This window comes from Castor canadensis, chromosome 2, assembly GCF_047511655.1.
Source record: "Castor canadensis chromosome 2, mCasCan1.hap1v2, whole genome shotgun sequence".
Taxonomy (NCBI): Eukaryota; Metazoa; Chordata; class Mammalia; order Rodentia; family Castoridae; genus Castor; species Castor canadensis.
Window position 1 is genome coordinate 86,400,645 of NC_133387.1, and position 12,552 is coordinate 86,413,196.

The following is a 12,552-nucleotide window of genomic DNA, read 5'->3' on the forward strand; positions in this document are numbered from 1 at the left end:
CAGACAGAGAATTTCAATCCGAGAGGAGCCGGCGGGATTGGAGCTGGTCGCCCCAGCGGGGGAAGGAACTGCAGGTCCTCAGAACAGGGGGAAGTGAGATGCGCCAGGGGCAGCCAGATCCCACTTCAGGCTGCTGTCTCAACCACTTTGGCTTTTGTAGGATTACTTTGGCTTTACCCATTCTCCCGATTTACCTTCCTTCTTGCACCTTGCAGTGAATAAGCTTCATGATACAACGATAACGCTATTTAAATATACTCCACACAAACACACACCAAAAGTTACAACAGTGTGTTTATCCGGTACCCTCCTCTTTTCATCTTCTTTCCATTAAAAATCGACCTCTTTTTATCTGCTGTTGGTGAAAGGCTGATTTTAGAATAAGTGACAATTTTTATTCTTTAAGTGTGTGTGTCTGTGTTTGGGGGGTGTTTAATAGACTCCTAAAAAGTGAAAAAGGGCAGGCTGCTTTGAAAGGGTGGGCAGAAGTCTGGAGAGGCATAGAGTGGGGGTCAGACAGAGAAGAGATATCAGATCTGGAGCTTTTAGCAGGCAGCCTCCTTCTGAGAGGCTGAGTCCCCACTTAGCCCCCTCCTGGGGATGCAAGGGGAAGCCCAGCTCCATCAGGTCAACCCAGGAAGGAGACTAAGTGGCACCCCTTGATCTCACAATCCTACTCTGCTTTCATCTCCAGAGAAAACTCAGAGGAGAAGAGGATCAAACACAGAACATTCCCATTGAATGCAAAGCTGGGGGTGGGGCAGGGGAGCCAGGAGTTCCTTTAAGGACCAACCCTAAAGAGTGGGGGCAGTGAGGTGGCTGTGAAAGGTGCCATCCTCATGGGGGAGGGAAAGTGGATGCCAATCTGGTGGTTGAAGGGCCCAACAGAGAGTGGGCAACAGAGAGACACTGCTAAGTACTCAGGGGTCTTGACTGATAGAAAAAAGAGCAAGTAAGGTGTTCCGTTAGGCTCTGGCTGCTAATGAGAAAGGACAAGGCATGGCTGAATCCATGGGTGACTAACATGGCAACAAAAGGTCAGGGCATTTGTTCCCCCCAGCACTCTCAGTTGCTGGTATCTGACGTCTGAAATATTTCCCCAGATTTCTGTGTGAGCAGTGCTCAGCAGATGGTGGCTTGGGACTCCCAGGGAGTACAGATATCTATGTGGCCACTACCATCCAGGTGCATCTGCCCCTGTCCTCCAGGCAAGGTCAATGAACATCTTTGGAAGAGAAGTGGAAGAGAACTTTTGTCTTTCCTCCCTCCAGCACTTCCATAACCCCAAGGAGAAGATTGGGGAAGGGTGGCATGGAAACGTAAGAGATAGGAAGGAGACAAAAAGGTAGTGGCAGAGACAGTTTGCTTTAGAAGTTGGGGCTTTGCCGTGGGAGGTGGAGGAGGAAGGTTCCTTCCTTTCTGGCTAGTGTGGGCTGACTGTTTAGGGTTACAAGCTCTTGGGGAGGGGGCAGAGGAAGAGGATGTGAGCCCAGAAGGTGCCCACCTCCAACCCTCAGCAAAGCAAACAGAGACCCAGCCCACCTGCCAGCCCCGCACAGGAATTCTTTCCACTTTTCTAAAAAGCTTGCAGCCTCCCCCAAATATCAATTCCACAACCTCACCCCCATCTCCTCCAGCCTATGAAGGGAATTCGCCTTCCATTCCCAAAGATTTATCAGCGCCCATGGTCACTAGCTCTTTCGGGGCATTTTCAACGGCTTCTCTTCTACCCCCAGCTTTTGGAGCCACAAACAACTGACCCCGGGCAGGGCCTGGCAGGGGACTCTGTGAGTCCATCCTCTGCTGACCCCAGTGCCAGGCACTGGGTAATGTCAACTCCTGCCCTAAATCCCCCCCCCCCCCCCCGTGAAGGCTAGCACCCAGCTGGGGCGCTCCAGCACTGCTGCCACAGTAGGGGCCCCGTTTGCCAGTGCCTCTTCATTGGAAAAACCTGGTTGTAGGAGAATTCGTTGACTCTAAACGAATACTTTTAAAATATGGTCAAGAAAAGAAAGCAAGACCACTATCAGAATCTCTCTCCTTCCCGACATACCTGAAGTGCTCACCAGGCCCGATCAAACGGAAAGTGTTTTCTTCTGATAGCCACCTCGAAGTCAAGTCAGGCAGTGGAAAGCTTAAGGCCATCTAAATGGAGAGGGAAATTTTACAAAAAAAGAAATCATAGAATAAGTTGAATCAGTAGCCAAGGCGGGTCTTTAAAGAAAAAAATGATCTTTTTTCTCTTGGGAAGAAAAGTAGAGAAGTTTGGTTCCTGGGAGGAGAGAGACAGATAGGGTAGGGAGAAGAAGAGAGAAGGAAAGACACCCCAGGCTCAAGCTCTGTAGACAACATGGGGGCGGGAGGGATACTTTTTGTCGGTAGCTTGTTAAAAAAAAAAAAAAAAAAGACTTTAGAGAGATTAGCTACCAGGGACTGGCAGGCAGTTGTAATAATGCAGAGAGAACCGAGGCTTGTAAGCTGGCCTGCACAATTCCAAAATGCAGTTATGGATTCTTTCATCGGTGTTAAATCAAGGCACCAAGAAAACAAAATAAAAACAACGATAAAAGAAAAAATCAAAAGCGAATTCAATTACCGAGTCCCGCTGCCTCTGCGGAACTGGCTGCGAGCCTTAAGCTCTCTCTTTTCTTTCTGCGGAATTCCATTTGCATCCCCTCTGCCTGGGTGTCTCCCTTTCTCAGTGTGTGTGTCTCTCTGTCTGTTTTCACACTCTCCTCCCCATTCGAGCGAGGCCCACACCTGGCGCATCACTGCCGAGCCATTAGCTGCGGGTCTCCTTTCATCTTCGCTGTGGCAGACGTTTCTATTTATCCACTTGCGCTTGCCGAGTGGCGTCACCAGCGGTACTGTAATGACGATTGCAGCAGGAGGATGACAGCTTAGAAAGAAGAGGGCAATGGGGCTTCCTCCCAGAGGCGGTGCGGCACAGAGGAGCGCTCGCATCACAAGGTGACCCTAGCTTCCCACCGCCACCGCCACCTCCGCCGTCGCCGTCGACATCGCGCTCCGTCTGCTCCGCGCCCGCCCAGTCGCCTGGCCTCTCTTGCTCCCTTTTGCAGCCAAGAACTATCCGGACGCTGGGGTCCCAGGGAGCCTGGGGTTAGGAGCTCACTTGGGGCTCCCCCTACCCCCTCCGGAGAACCCCAGGGATGGAGAGCCGAAAGGACGTGGTCATGTTTCTGGACGGGGGTCAACTTGGCACTCTAGTTGGCAAGAGGGTCTCCAATTTGTCCGAAGCCGTGGGCAGCCCGCTGTCCGAGCCGCCAGAGAAGATGGTGCCCCATGGTTGTCTGAGCCCTCGAGCTGGCCCTCCGGCCGCCCGGGAGCGCGGCGGGGGAGGCTCGGAGGAGGAGCCGGTCGATGGACTAGCGGGCAGCGCTGCGGGGCTGGGCGCCGAGCCACGGGCAGCCGGAGCGGCCATGCTTGGCCCGGGACCCCCGGTCTCCTCCACCGACAGTCTCTCTGGTCAGGGGCAACCCAGTAGCTCAGACACCGAGTCGGATTTCTATGAAGAAATCGAGGTGAGCTGCACCCCGGACTGCGCCACTGGGAACGCCGAGTACCAGCACAGCAAAGGTAGCCACCGCTCCCCTCCGCTCTTCGGGCCTCCCGCTGTGCCCACCCTTCACTTCAGCTCAGGCCAGGAGGCAGTCACTCCTTCCCCCCCAGGGCAGGATGGCTGGGGGGTGGGGGAACACACCTGAACAACTCTTTTTTCCTATCTGTGCCCTGGCAGGGGTCTCTTACTGTGTTCAGGCATTGGTGGGTCTGAGGGTGACAGCTGTGCCGTGGGAGTGGGGGTGGGGGCGTCATGGGAATGGGGGATTCAAAGAGCACCCCAACCCCCCAGTGTTTTGTGGGAATGCTTCAACTGAGCGGGGAAGACACCTTCCCCCGGGGTAGAGCAAGATCAAACGCGAGTCCGGGCAGTTTGTGGCTGGCGGGGTGCAAGGCCCATCAGGCGCGGAAGCCAGGAGTCTATAAAGGACCGTAAAATCGTGGCGGACTCTGGCGGCCCGGGTGCTGCAGCCCTCCGACCAGTTTGCACGTCGGTCAGAGGTCCAAATTACCTTGTCACTTCCCGGGCTCGGCGGCGCCAGGTCGGAAATGGTCCCAATGGTCTAATTGCCTTTGGTCTCCGGTTGCATTTGAAAAGGCTGGGATTGGGTCCTCCCCCCTCCTCCTTTCCTTCCCAGTCCCACTTCTCCACCCAAAGGAAAAGGAGCTGCAGGGGGCTGGAGCCCCACCCTTCTCTGGGGTAGGCCCAAAGGGGGGTGGGAGGTACTTTAACTGGAGAACCCCTTCCCACCAAGGGCTAATGGGAGTGGGGTTGGATGGCCCAGAAGGGAGTCTCTCCCGGTACCAACAATCACCCTGCCTGAGAGAGGTGGAAAACTGGGAGGGAGAGCCCATCAGCAGACACTCCTCCACAAAACTGTGGCAATGGATAGGAAGAAACTGGGAGGGAAGAAAGGCCACCTCTTGGCCTTGGCAGCCAATACCTAGTTCAGTACCCACCCCCACCCCATACCGTTTTATCATCTGCTCAATCCAGATTCCCTACCATAGAACAACATATACTCCACTCAAATATACTACCTCTGCAACAATGCAACCTAGTATGCGTTCCCACACCTGTGCACACACAAAAGGGAGGGAAAACTCCCTGCATGTCCAGCATTCTACAGTAGACTAGGTCCAGAGTTCACAACCTTCCATCTCCAAGGTGCATCTCAACTCACTTGCCAGTCAGGGCACACCCTGCCTACCTTTGCCAATGGTTCAGGAAGAAGGCACCTTGCCTGTACCCCAGTGCAGGTAGGAGGGTGGCTGGGAGTCTCAGTAACCAGCAGGCCTTCCAAACAGCAGCCAGACCAGGCCTCCCCCTCTATGTCCCTGTCCCAGTGGCAAGCCCCTGTCTTCCCTCCTAGAGTCCCCAAAGTCCCAGCAGAGGCATTAAGTGAGGCAGCTGAGGGGTTGTCCTTTTTCTGCCCACCCCTCTCTTTAGACCTACAGCCCCACGTCTGCAGCATTTGTGTCTGTTGTGTGTCCGTGTGCGTGTACATGTGTGCTCTGGACTCTCTGCGCAGGGTCAGCCTCGGAGGCACTGGGCGGCAGTCCGAACAGCGGCAGCGAAGCTCCCAAGAGCAACGGTGGTGGCGGCGGGAGCAGCTCGCAAGGCACCCTGGCCTGCAGCGCCAGTGACCAGATGCGCCGATACCGCACCGCCTTCACCAGGGAGCAGATTGCACGGCTAGAGAAGGAATTCTACAGGGAGAACTACGTGTCCAGGCCGCGGAGATGCGAGCTGGCGGCCGCCCTAAACCTGCCCGAAACCACCATCAAGGTATGCGCCGTCAGCACGCACGAGGCGGGTACGCACCCATGTAGCAAGAAGTACATACCCACGGCCCACGCCCCAGATGTGGCGCGGCGAATCTGGGCTTGGGGTCCCCAGCCTGGTGCGTGCAGATTTGCCCTTCTGACAGTCCCTAGGCGGGCACTGCTGCCTGGAGGTCCTTTACCTAGGCAAATAAACAACAGGGATCGGGTGCCTGTGGACGTGACGGAAGTGTCCCAAAGGAGAGGGAGGGATAGAAGGGGACACATTTCTGGGGAAATGTAGTATGCCGCCTCAGATAATGGAGTCCTACTCCCCCCGCCCTCGACTACTTGCACACTCACTCTCGGTTCTGGCGCCTTGGGGGTGCTGGCCACGTGGGTAGAGGAAAGAAGGGACAGGGACTAGTGACTCCCTGAATCTACGGAGGATTCCATCTCCAGGTGGTAGTGGGGGTCTCCCATCGCCCCGCTGGTGTCTGTTTTGTCTCTTCCTTGCGCTGTGGGGATTGTCCCCCAGAGTGGGGCAGGATTTCACGACTCCGGACACCTAGTCCTGTCGCCTGATCTGCTCGATCCTCTCCCCAGGTGTGGTTCCAGAACCGGCGCATGAAGGACAAGCGGCAGCGGCTGGCCATGACGTGGCCGCATCCAGCGGACCCTGCCTTCTACACGTACATGATGAGCCACGCGGCAGCCGCGGGCGGCCTGCCCTACCCCTTCCCATCGCACCTGCCCCTGCCCTACTACTCGCCAGTGGGCCTGGGCGCCGCGTCCGCAGCCTCGGCCGCCGCCTCGCCCTTCAGTGGCCCGCTGCGTCCGCTCGACACGTTCCGCGTGCTCTCGCAGCCCTACCCGCGGCCCGAACTGCTGTGCGCCTTCCGTCACCCGCCGCTGTACCCCGGCCCCGCTCACGGACTGGGCGCCTCGGCCGGCGGCCCCTGCTCCTGCCTTGCCTGCCACAGCGGCCCGGCCAATGGGTTGGCGCCCCGGGCCGCCGCCGCCGCCTCGGACTTCACTTGTGCCTCCACCTCCCGCTCGGACTCCTTCCTCACCTTCGCGCCCTCGGTGCTCAGCAAGGCCTCCTCTGTCGCATTGGACCAGAGGGAGGAGGTGCCTCTCACCAGATAAGGGGCCGCCCGCGGGCTGCCAGCTCCAGGACGGCTCGGGACTCAGCCTTGTATCTCCCGCCCCCCAAGACACCGAAGGGGAGAAGAGAGGGCCGCAAAGGACCAACGGGACTCCTCCAGGATCCTCCAGGATCGGAAGGCCCAGGAAGCAAGCGGCAGTGGCTGGCACGTTAGGGCAGCAAAAGGGGTTGATGGAAAAGATGAGGTCGAGAGAGCTTCCTCTGGGGTGGCTTCTCTTTGCCATTCTTCACTGGACCCACCACCCCTAACTGGGGTTGAGGCCACAGCTCCATAGCTAAACAAAACACAGCAGCAACCACAACCCATATCCATCCAGCCCTTCTGCCCCATCCCCCCCACCTCACACTCCTTCCTCACCTGGGCTCCCTCTCCCCTGCCAAGGCCAAGCGATGGAAAGGGAAATTGCTGTTTCTCTCAACAAAATGCTGTGTATGCAGAGCAGGTAGAGATTAATCTTCACCAGCTTTTCCAAAGCATGGCAGGGGGCTTGCTGATGGCAACACACCAGCCATTTAGGGGAGAGAGAGTGAGACATAATTTACTGCCAGGGAGAATCCTGCCCCTTGACCAGGAAACCTGGGGCTTTCTCACCTTCTTAGAGCCTCAGTTAGGTATTATCTGGTTCTGCCATCTACCCACATCTAGTTGGTCTCTTTCCTCACTCCAGGTTTTGTGACATCTCTCAACTTGCAACCAGCCCTCCCTCTTTTTGTATGGTGTTGGCAGGGAAGCTGCAGAAGCCCCAGGGCCCCATGGCAGCTTCTACGAGGCCAAGCCTCTTCTCCCTGGACCCAGCACACACCCTGATTAGCAAGCGATGTGTGCGAAGGGGTTTTTGAATGTTGAATGTATGTATAATAATGATCACTATCCGGCTGGCCACCACGCCAGGGCTGGGCTGTTAACAAGGCGCCCAGGGAAGAGCTTAGGGAGTGGGGCTTTTTACATCCTTCTCTCATTTTCCTCCCAAATTGCCATAGGAGCTTGACTTCCAGAAACCAGCAGGGCACCTTCTGCCCTCCTGTCTCTACCCTTCACTTGGGTTTGTTTGGGAGTCATTCACGACACCTCACTGCCACACTCATTCTTGCAGCCAGTTTTTGAGGAAGAGGAGAACTTCTCCCCCTGCACCCCAATACAAGCTTTACCCTAACTGGGAGGGAGTGGATCTTCCTGTAGGGAATGAATTTGGTTTGATTTGGGGTTTTCCTTTGAAGCCCAAAGAATTTGCTGTTATGATTTGTTAACCATATTGCAATAAAAACTGGACATGATGCTCACCTTAGCTTTTAAATATATTCATTTTTAATTTTTTTTTGCAGCAGGCAGCAGCACACTGTTTGAATTGCTAGTTTAGCCACCATGGCTTGGGTAGGGAAGGAATACAAAGAACAGATTCAAACATGTCTCCTAAGCCTTTATTGGGCAAACAAACAGGCTGCAAGGAGGTGAAGTCCGGCTTCATTCATGCACCTGGGGTGCATGTTTCTTTAATTCGGGAATGCTGGGGGACCCTCCATAGGTAAATTGGTCCTCAAAGTGCTGATCCCACCTGGGGCTCACCCTTCTGGTGGATGGGTCCTTCTCCTGCCGCTCCAATTCTTTGAGGAAAAGGGATCCCGGATGCAGTCTCCCTGAAAGGTGCTCCCACCCCAGTCCTAGGTGAGGCAAGTGGGCCGTGGCAGTGGAGCTGGAGCGCTGCAGACAGCTAGGTTTGCTTGTGGAACTGGGCCTGCCCCCGAGGGTCGGGGGGAGAGGCCAGAGGGGGACTGGAGTAGTCTTAGTTTGCCTCATCCTTAAACTAGAAGGCATCGGAGGGGTGTGGAGATCAGAATTCTGGGACGTCGGGTTAAGGGGGCAAACGGTGCTCAGCAGACCCAACTACCCCACGGAGAGCCAAGGTGACTGAGTCTGAGGTTCCACCCAAGCAAGGGAGAGATGGGGTCCTCCGGGAGGGCAGGAGGCTCTGGATTGCCTGGACTCCACCGAAGGTTCTCTGTTGGTGTCTCCGCAGGCAGGTGGGGATTCCTTAACCGTTCTCCTCCCTCCTGGGGCTCCAGAGCAGCCCTGCTGCACCCTGTGGCCCCCGCCCTGGCCAGTTTCCAGCAACCGCACTCCCCATCTCAGCCCCGTCCCCAGCCCCACGCAGCCGGAAGCTCCCCAGTGCCAAATCCCAGTAAATTTCGCGGTTGCTCCGCATCGGGCCAAGATTGCTTGCGACAGGTAAATGGGCTGCGGGTTGCCTTAATGCCAGGCGTATTTTCAGTTAATAGGGAGGGAAAATGAGGTGTCTGCAGCGCTATTGGAAAGTACAAGATCGATGATCCGGCCTCGTGTCCAATCAGCAGCCTTTAATTGACTGTATTTTCTGGGTAATTGAGCCTCTCTTCCTCCAAATTGAAGTGGAAGATATAACAATACATCTTGCCAGAAGGAATTACTCATTACTTCATAATGAAATTTCCCTTTTGCCAAGGTTTGCGGTTTGGCGCTAGGCACCACTTCTCACACTATGCCTCCCCCACCCCACCTTCGTCAGGTCCTCATCGAGCTACCCAGGCTAGCCTGACATGCTCCACTTTGGTGGGAAAGTGGGATGACCATGAAGAAGGCCCTGCCCATTCTTAGTCGCAATGTCTATCTGGAGGAGGAGGAAGCTGGATCAGGTACTGTTTTCGTTGATTTCAGCTTTGTCAACTCTGCCAGGTCATGGTCCCATCTTGCAGGTGGGAAAACAGAGGCTATGGTTCTGCAGTCAATACTGGCCCATGCAGCTATAAGCTTCAGGCTCCAGCTCCCTCCTCCTTCATCCCACCTTGGGGTTCTGAGTCTGAGGTCACACCCAGCGAAGTGTAACACTTAACTCCTGACAGCTACAGCTCCTCAATCCTGGCTAGACTGGCGGGGACTGGGAATGAGGTCCAGTGACTAACCCCGGTTTGCCTATCCCGGCAAGACTAGCCACCCTGCAGCCAGAGTGAGCGAAGGGCCCAGCCGCCCCGGCTTGTTAGCGTGTGATTGATTGCCTTATTAAAGCGTGTTCTTGTAAGTGTGACCAAACTGATTGCATTGCATATGTTTGGGATAATGCTCATTTTAAACAACAGGATAAAGAGGATGAGCTCGGCAGAGCCCCGAAGACGAAATGATTCTGACCAGCAGCTCCCTAACTCTGGCATTAAATTGCCCAGTTACATAGCAAATCACTTGGCTCCTCCAATCTTATCCCCATTACCCATCCACCCCCTCCATGGCAGGCAATCTGATGGCTTGGTACGCCCCACAAAAGGTTTCTCTAGTGACTACACTAGCTCCGCCTTCTGAGGCTCTAAGCCTGGACCAGAACACCCCTGGCATGGAATCCTCCTCCTGACTCCAGGCAGAGGGAAAAGAGATTCAGGATGCATCCTATCACCCCAGACCTCCCAGAGGGATATAGCTCTAGACAGTCACCCCAAATAGGAGCTCGGGGACCCACAACAAGTCTTGTGTCCCCTCACCACCATCCATTTCACAAAAGTTTAAAAGGTTCTTTTGTTCCCCAGGCTTCTCCTGCTTGGTTGCTTCCATTATTCTCCAAACGAGGAAACACCCGCCGCCATATGTCTGCTGGAGAGCGTGGGTGTCACAGTGGACATTTGCTGAAGATATCCAGACGGATGACAAGTGGGAAGAGGTGTGCCTACTTAGTATCCTCTCCATGCACCCAAACTGGAGAGTGGTAGCGGGAGGAGGGGAGAAGATCAGGGCAAAAAATTGGAATTTTTTTCTAATTATTTTCCCATTCCCCTCCCCAAACCATTACTTGCAGCGAGGTTCTCTTTCTGTGTTCCCTAACAAAGAATTGCTCAGCCTGCCTCCACCCGCTCCTATGAACTGGCACTGACTGAAGCCAAACTGCTCGGATTAGACTTCCTAAGGGACACCTTTGGGATGCACTGGTATTCTGATTTGTTCAAGACGATGACGTCATCAGAACAAATCAGAAACGATGCCACTCTTCAGGGTCTCATTTGTAGGTGCAATTGCATAGATTCGTTTGCAGGACCCCGCTGAAACAAGTCTGGATCAGCAAATGTCTTCCATCCCTTAGCTCCTCCCAAGTTCTGCAGGGACAGGCACATCAGAGTGCCAATCAGGTGAAACCAAGGTCCAGTTCAGCATTTGTGTCACCTTTTGGGACCCCCAGAAATGTTGACCCTAAGAAACAAAACAAAACCCAACCATGAAAAGCATCACATCATCTACAAAGCAAATAGAAATGCAAAGCCGTTTCCAAAATCGCCTTCTCAGCAAATAAGTATGTGATATTCTGAGCAGGAGCAGGAGAGAGAAAGATTGCCACTTAAAAATAACATGAAAGCATTAAGTAATTATTTAAAACAAGGCTGTTTAGAAAAATATTTGTATTTATTGCAGCTGCTCAATTGGCCTCGTTAAAGTCGGCAAGCATTTAAATTGTGTTACAATCTCATTTAAATCCCGCTCCGTTCCAGCAGGCTGAAGAGTTTGAATAGACCAATCACTTCATAATGATGATGAATGAGAAATTAATTCAGATACAAGCAAGACAATTTAGGCCTTCATCTGTTTAAATAGCCTTCCAATATTATTCGCGATCGCGGGTCACAGATTGAATCAATTGTCCAATCTTGTGAAAGTCATATCCTTGCATCTTCATCGAGATTATTTATAGCGCAGTGAGGGCTGCTGAAAGGTATACGCTGTTAACAGGGACAATTACTTAAAGAGAAGCGTTTATAAAATGGAAAACAAATGCCAGGGTTGGTAGCAAGTGGGATCAAAAGCAGCCATTCCGATCTGGTTACTCGAGGGAAGGAGCGAGCGCCGCTTTGCAGGATAAAAGGCTCTTGGAGTGGGTGCCTGACCTCTCCCGGGCCCAGGTGAGACGGGTCTCCTTGGCGCGTGCGCCATGGCTGCCGTGGCGACCCGGGGACAGTCTCGCCCCCGACAGCTTTAGTCGGGCAGCAGCTGAATGTGTTGTGAAGTGTACCCCGCAGACGTCAACTCCGAGGCAACCCAGTTTGTATCCGGGTCTCAGTTCCTTCCTGAACAGGGCTGGGACTCCAGCCTGCCTCCGATCATCACTGTCAGGTGGCGGCAGGACGCTCGGGCCCTGGTCGTGGAAGTGTGGAAGCCTAGTGCGCGTAATAGGACGGGGGTTGCCAGTGGCTTCTGGAATCTGGAGGCTCAATCTCCTGTTAAATTTGGCCCTCTTCTAAACTAGGGTGAGGAAGGGTCCCCACTTCCATGCCGCTTCCCCCACCCCCCACCCCGCCGCGGCCTTGGCTGTAAGGGGATGGGAATGCACCTGGAGTTGCTTCCCGTTCTTCTGGGTTCCGGGCCCCTTCCCCAGACAGCTCCTTTGTGCCTTCGGGTCTAGGAGCAATGTCCAGTTCTCCCTCTCCTTCCCCCCTGCAGTGTTCCTCCCCGGATCTGAATCTTGAAATAATCTCTCCCGGGTGAGGACAATCCACCTTCGTCGCCATTCTCAGGCAAGAGCCCGCCAAGGACCCTGCAGTCGAGATGACCATCACATCTTGGAGACGACAGGTGTCTCTCTGAAGTGTCTATTTCTCCCTCAGTGTGTTTAGGTAAAATCAGAACGGTGCGCGCAGCGAGATGGGTTTGTTTCTTCCGAATGGCCCTGGAGCGCTTTGGCTAACCGTGTGCCGCATCTACACGGGCTCTGCGCGTGGGTCCCACGAATAGAGAGCCTTCTAGGCGGCGCCATATGGAGGAAGGAAGTGAGCTGGCCTCAGAACAGAGTGGCAGGAAAATATCATTAGATGCGCGGAGCCAAGAAGAAAGGAGAGTAAAGTGGCTCCCAGTGAACAGAGGTAGATGCATTCACGCAGTACCGCACGCACGACACTCCGGTCCTACCCTCGTAGAAGTGGGTTTTTTTTTTTCTTTCTTTCTTTCATTACCACCCCCCCCCCCCTGTATTTCTGTATTTGAAACAAAAGCCCAACTAACGGATTCCTGGCGCTTGGAGGACCCACTCCCGGGAGCGACT

General features: G+C 54.3%; 1 protein-coding gene across 1 annotated transcript; it reads left to right on the forward strand.

Moving 5' to 3' along the window:
- Positions 1-3,170: 3,170 nt before the first annotated feature.
- Positions 3,171-6,492, forward strand: Evx1 (even-skipped homeobox 1). The gene is made up of 3 exons (XM_074055731.1): positions 3,171-3,597; positions 5,112-5,368; positions 5,950-6,492. The coding sequence occupies exons 1-3, from the start codon at positions 3,171-3,173 to the stop codon at positions 6,490-6,492; spliced, it is 1,227 nt and encodes a 408-aa protein (XP_073911832.1).
- Positions 6,493-12,552: the final 6,060 nt, after the last annotated feature.

Excerpts from the sequence above, each read along its gene's own strand:
- Evx1 (XM_074055731.1), top strand. The coding sequence starts at position 3,171 with ATGGAGAGCCGAAAGGACGTGGTCATGTTTCTGGACGGGGGTCAACTT. Across the intron at positions 3,598-5,111 it reads CGAGTACCAGCACAGCAAAG|GGTCAGCCTCGGAGGCACTG; the intron begins GTAGCCACCGCT and ends CTCTCTGCGCAG. Across the intron at positions 5,369-5,949 it reads TGCCCGAAACCACCATCAAG|GTGTGGTTCCAGAACCGGCG; the intron begins GTATGCGCCGTC and ends TCCTCTCCCCAG.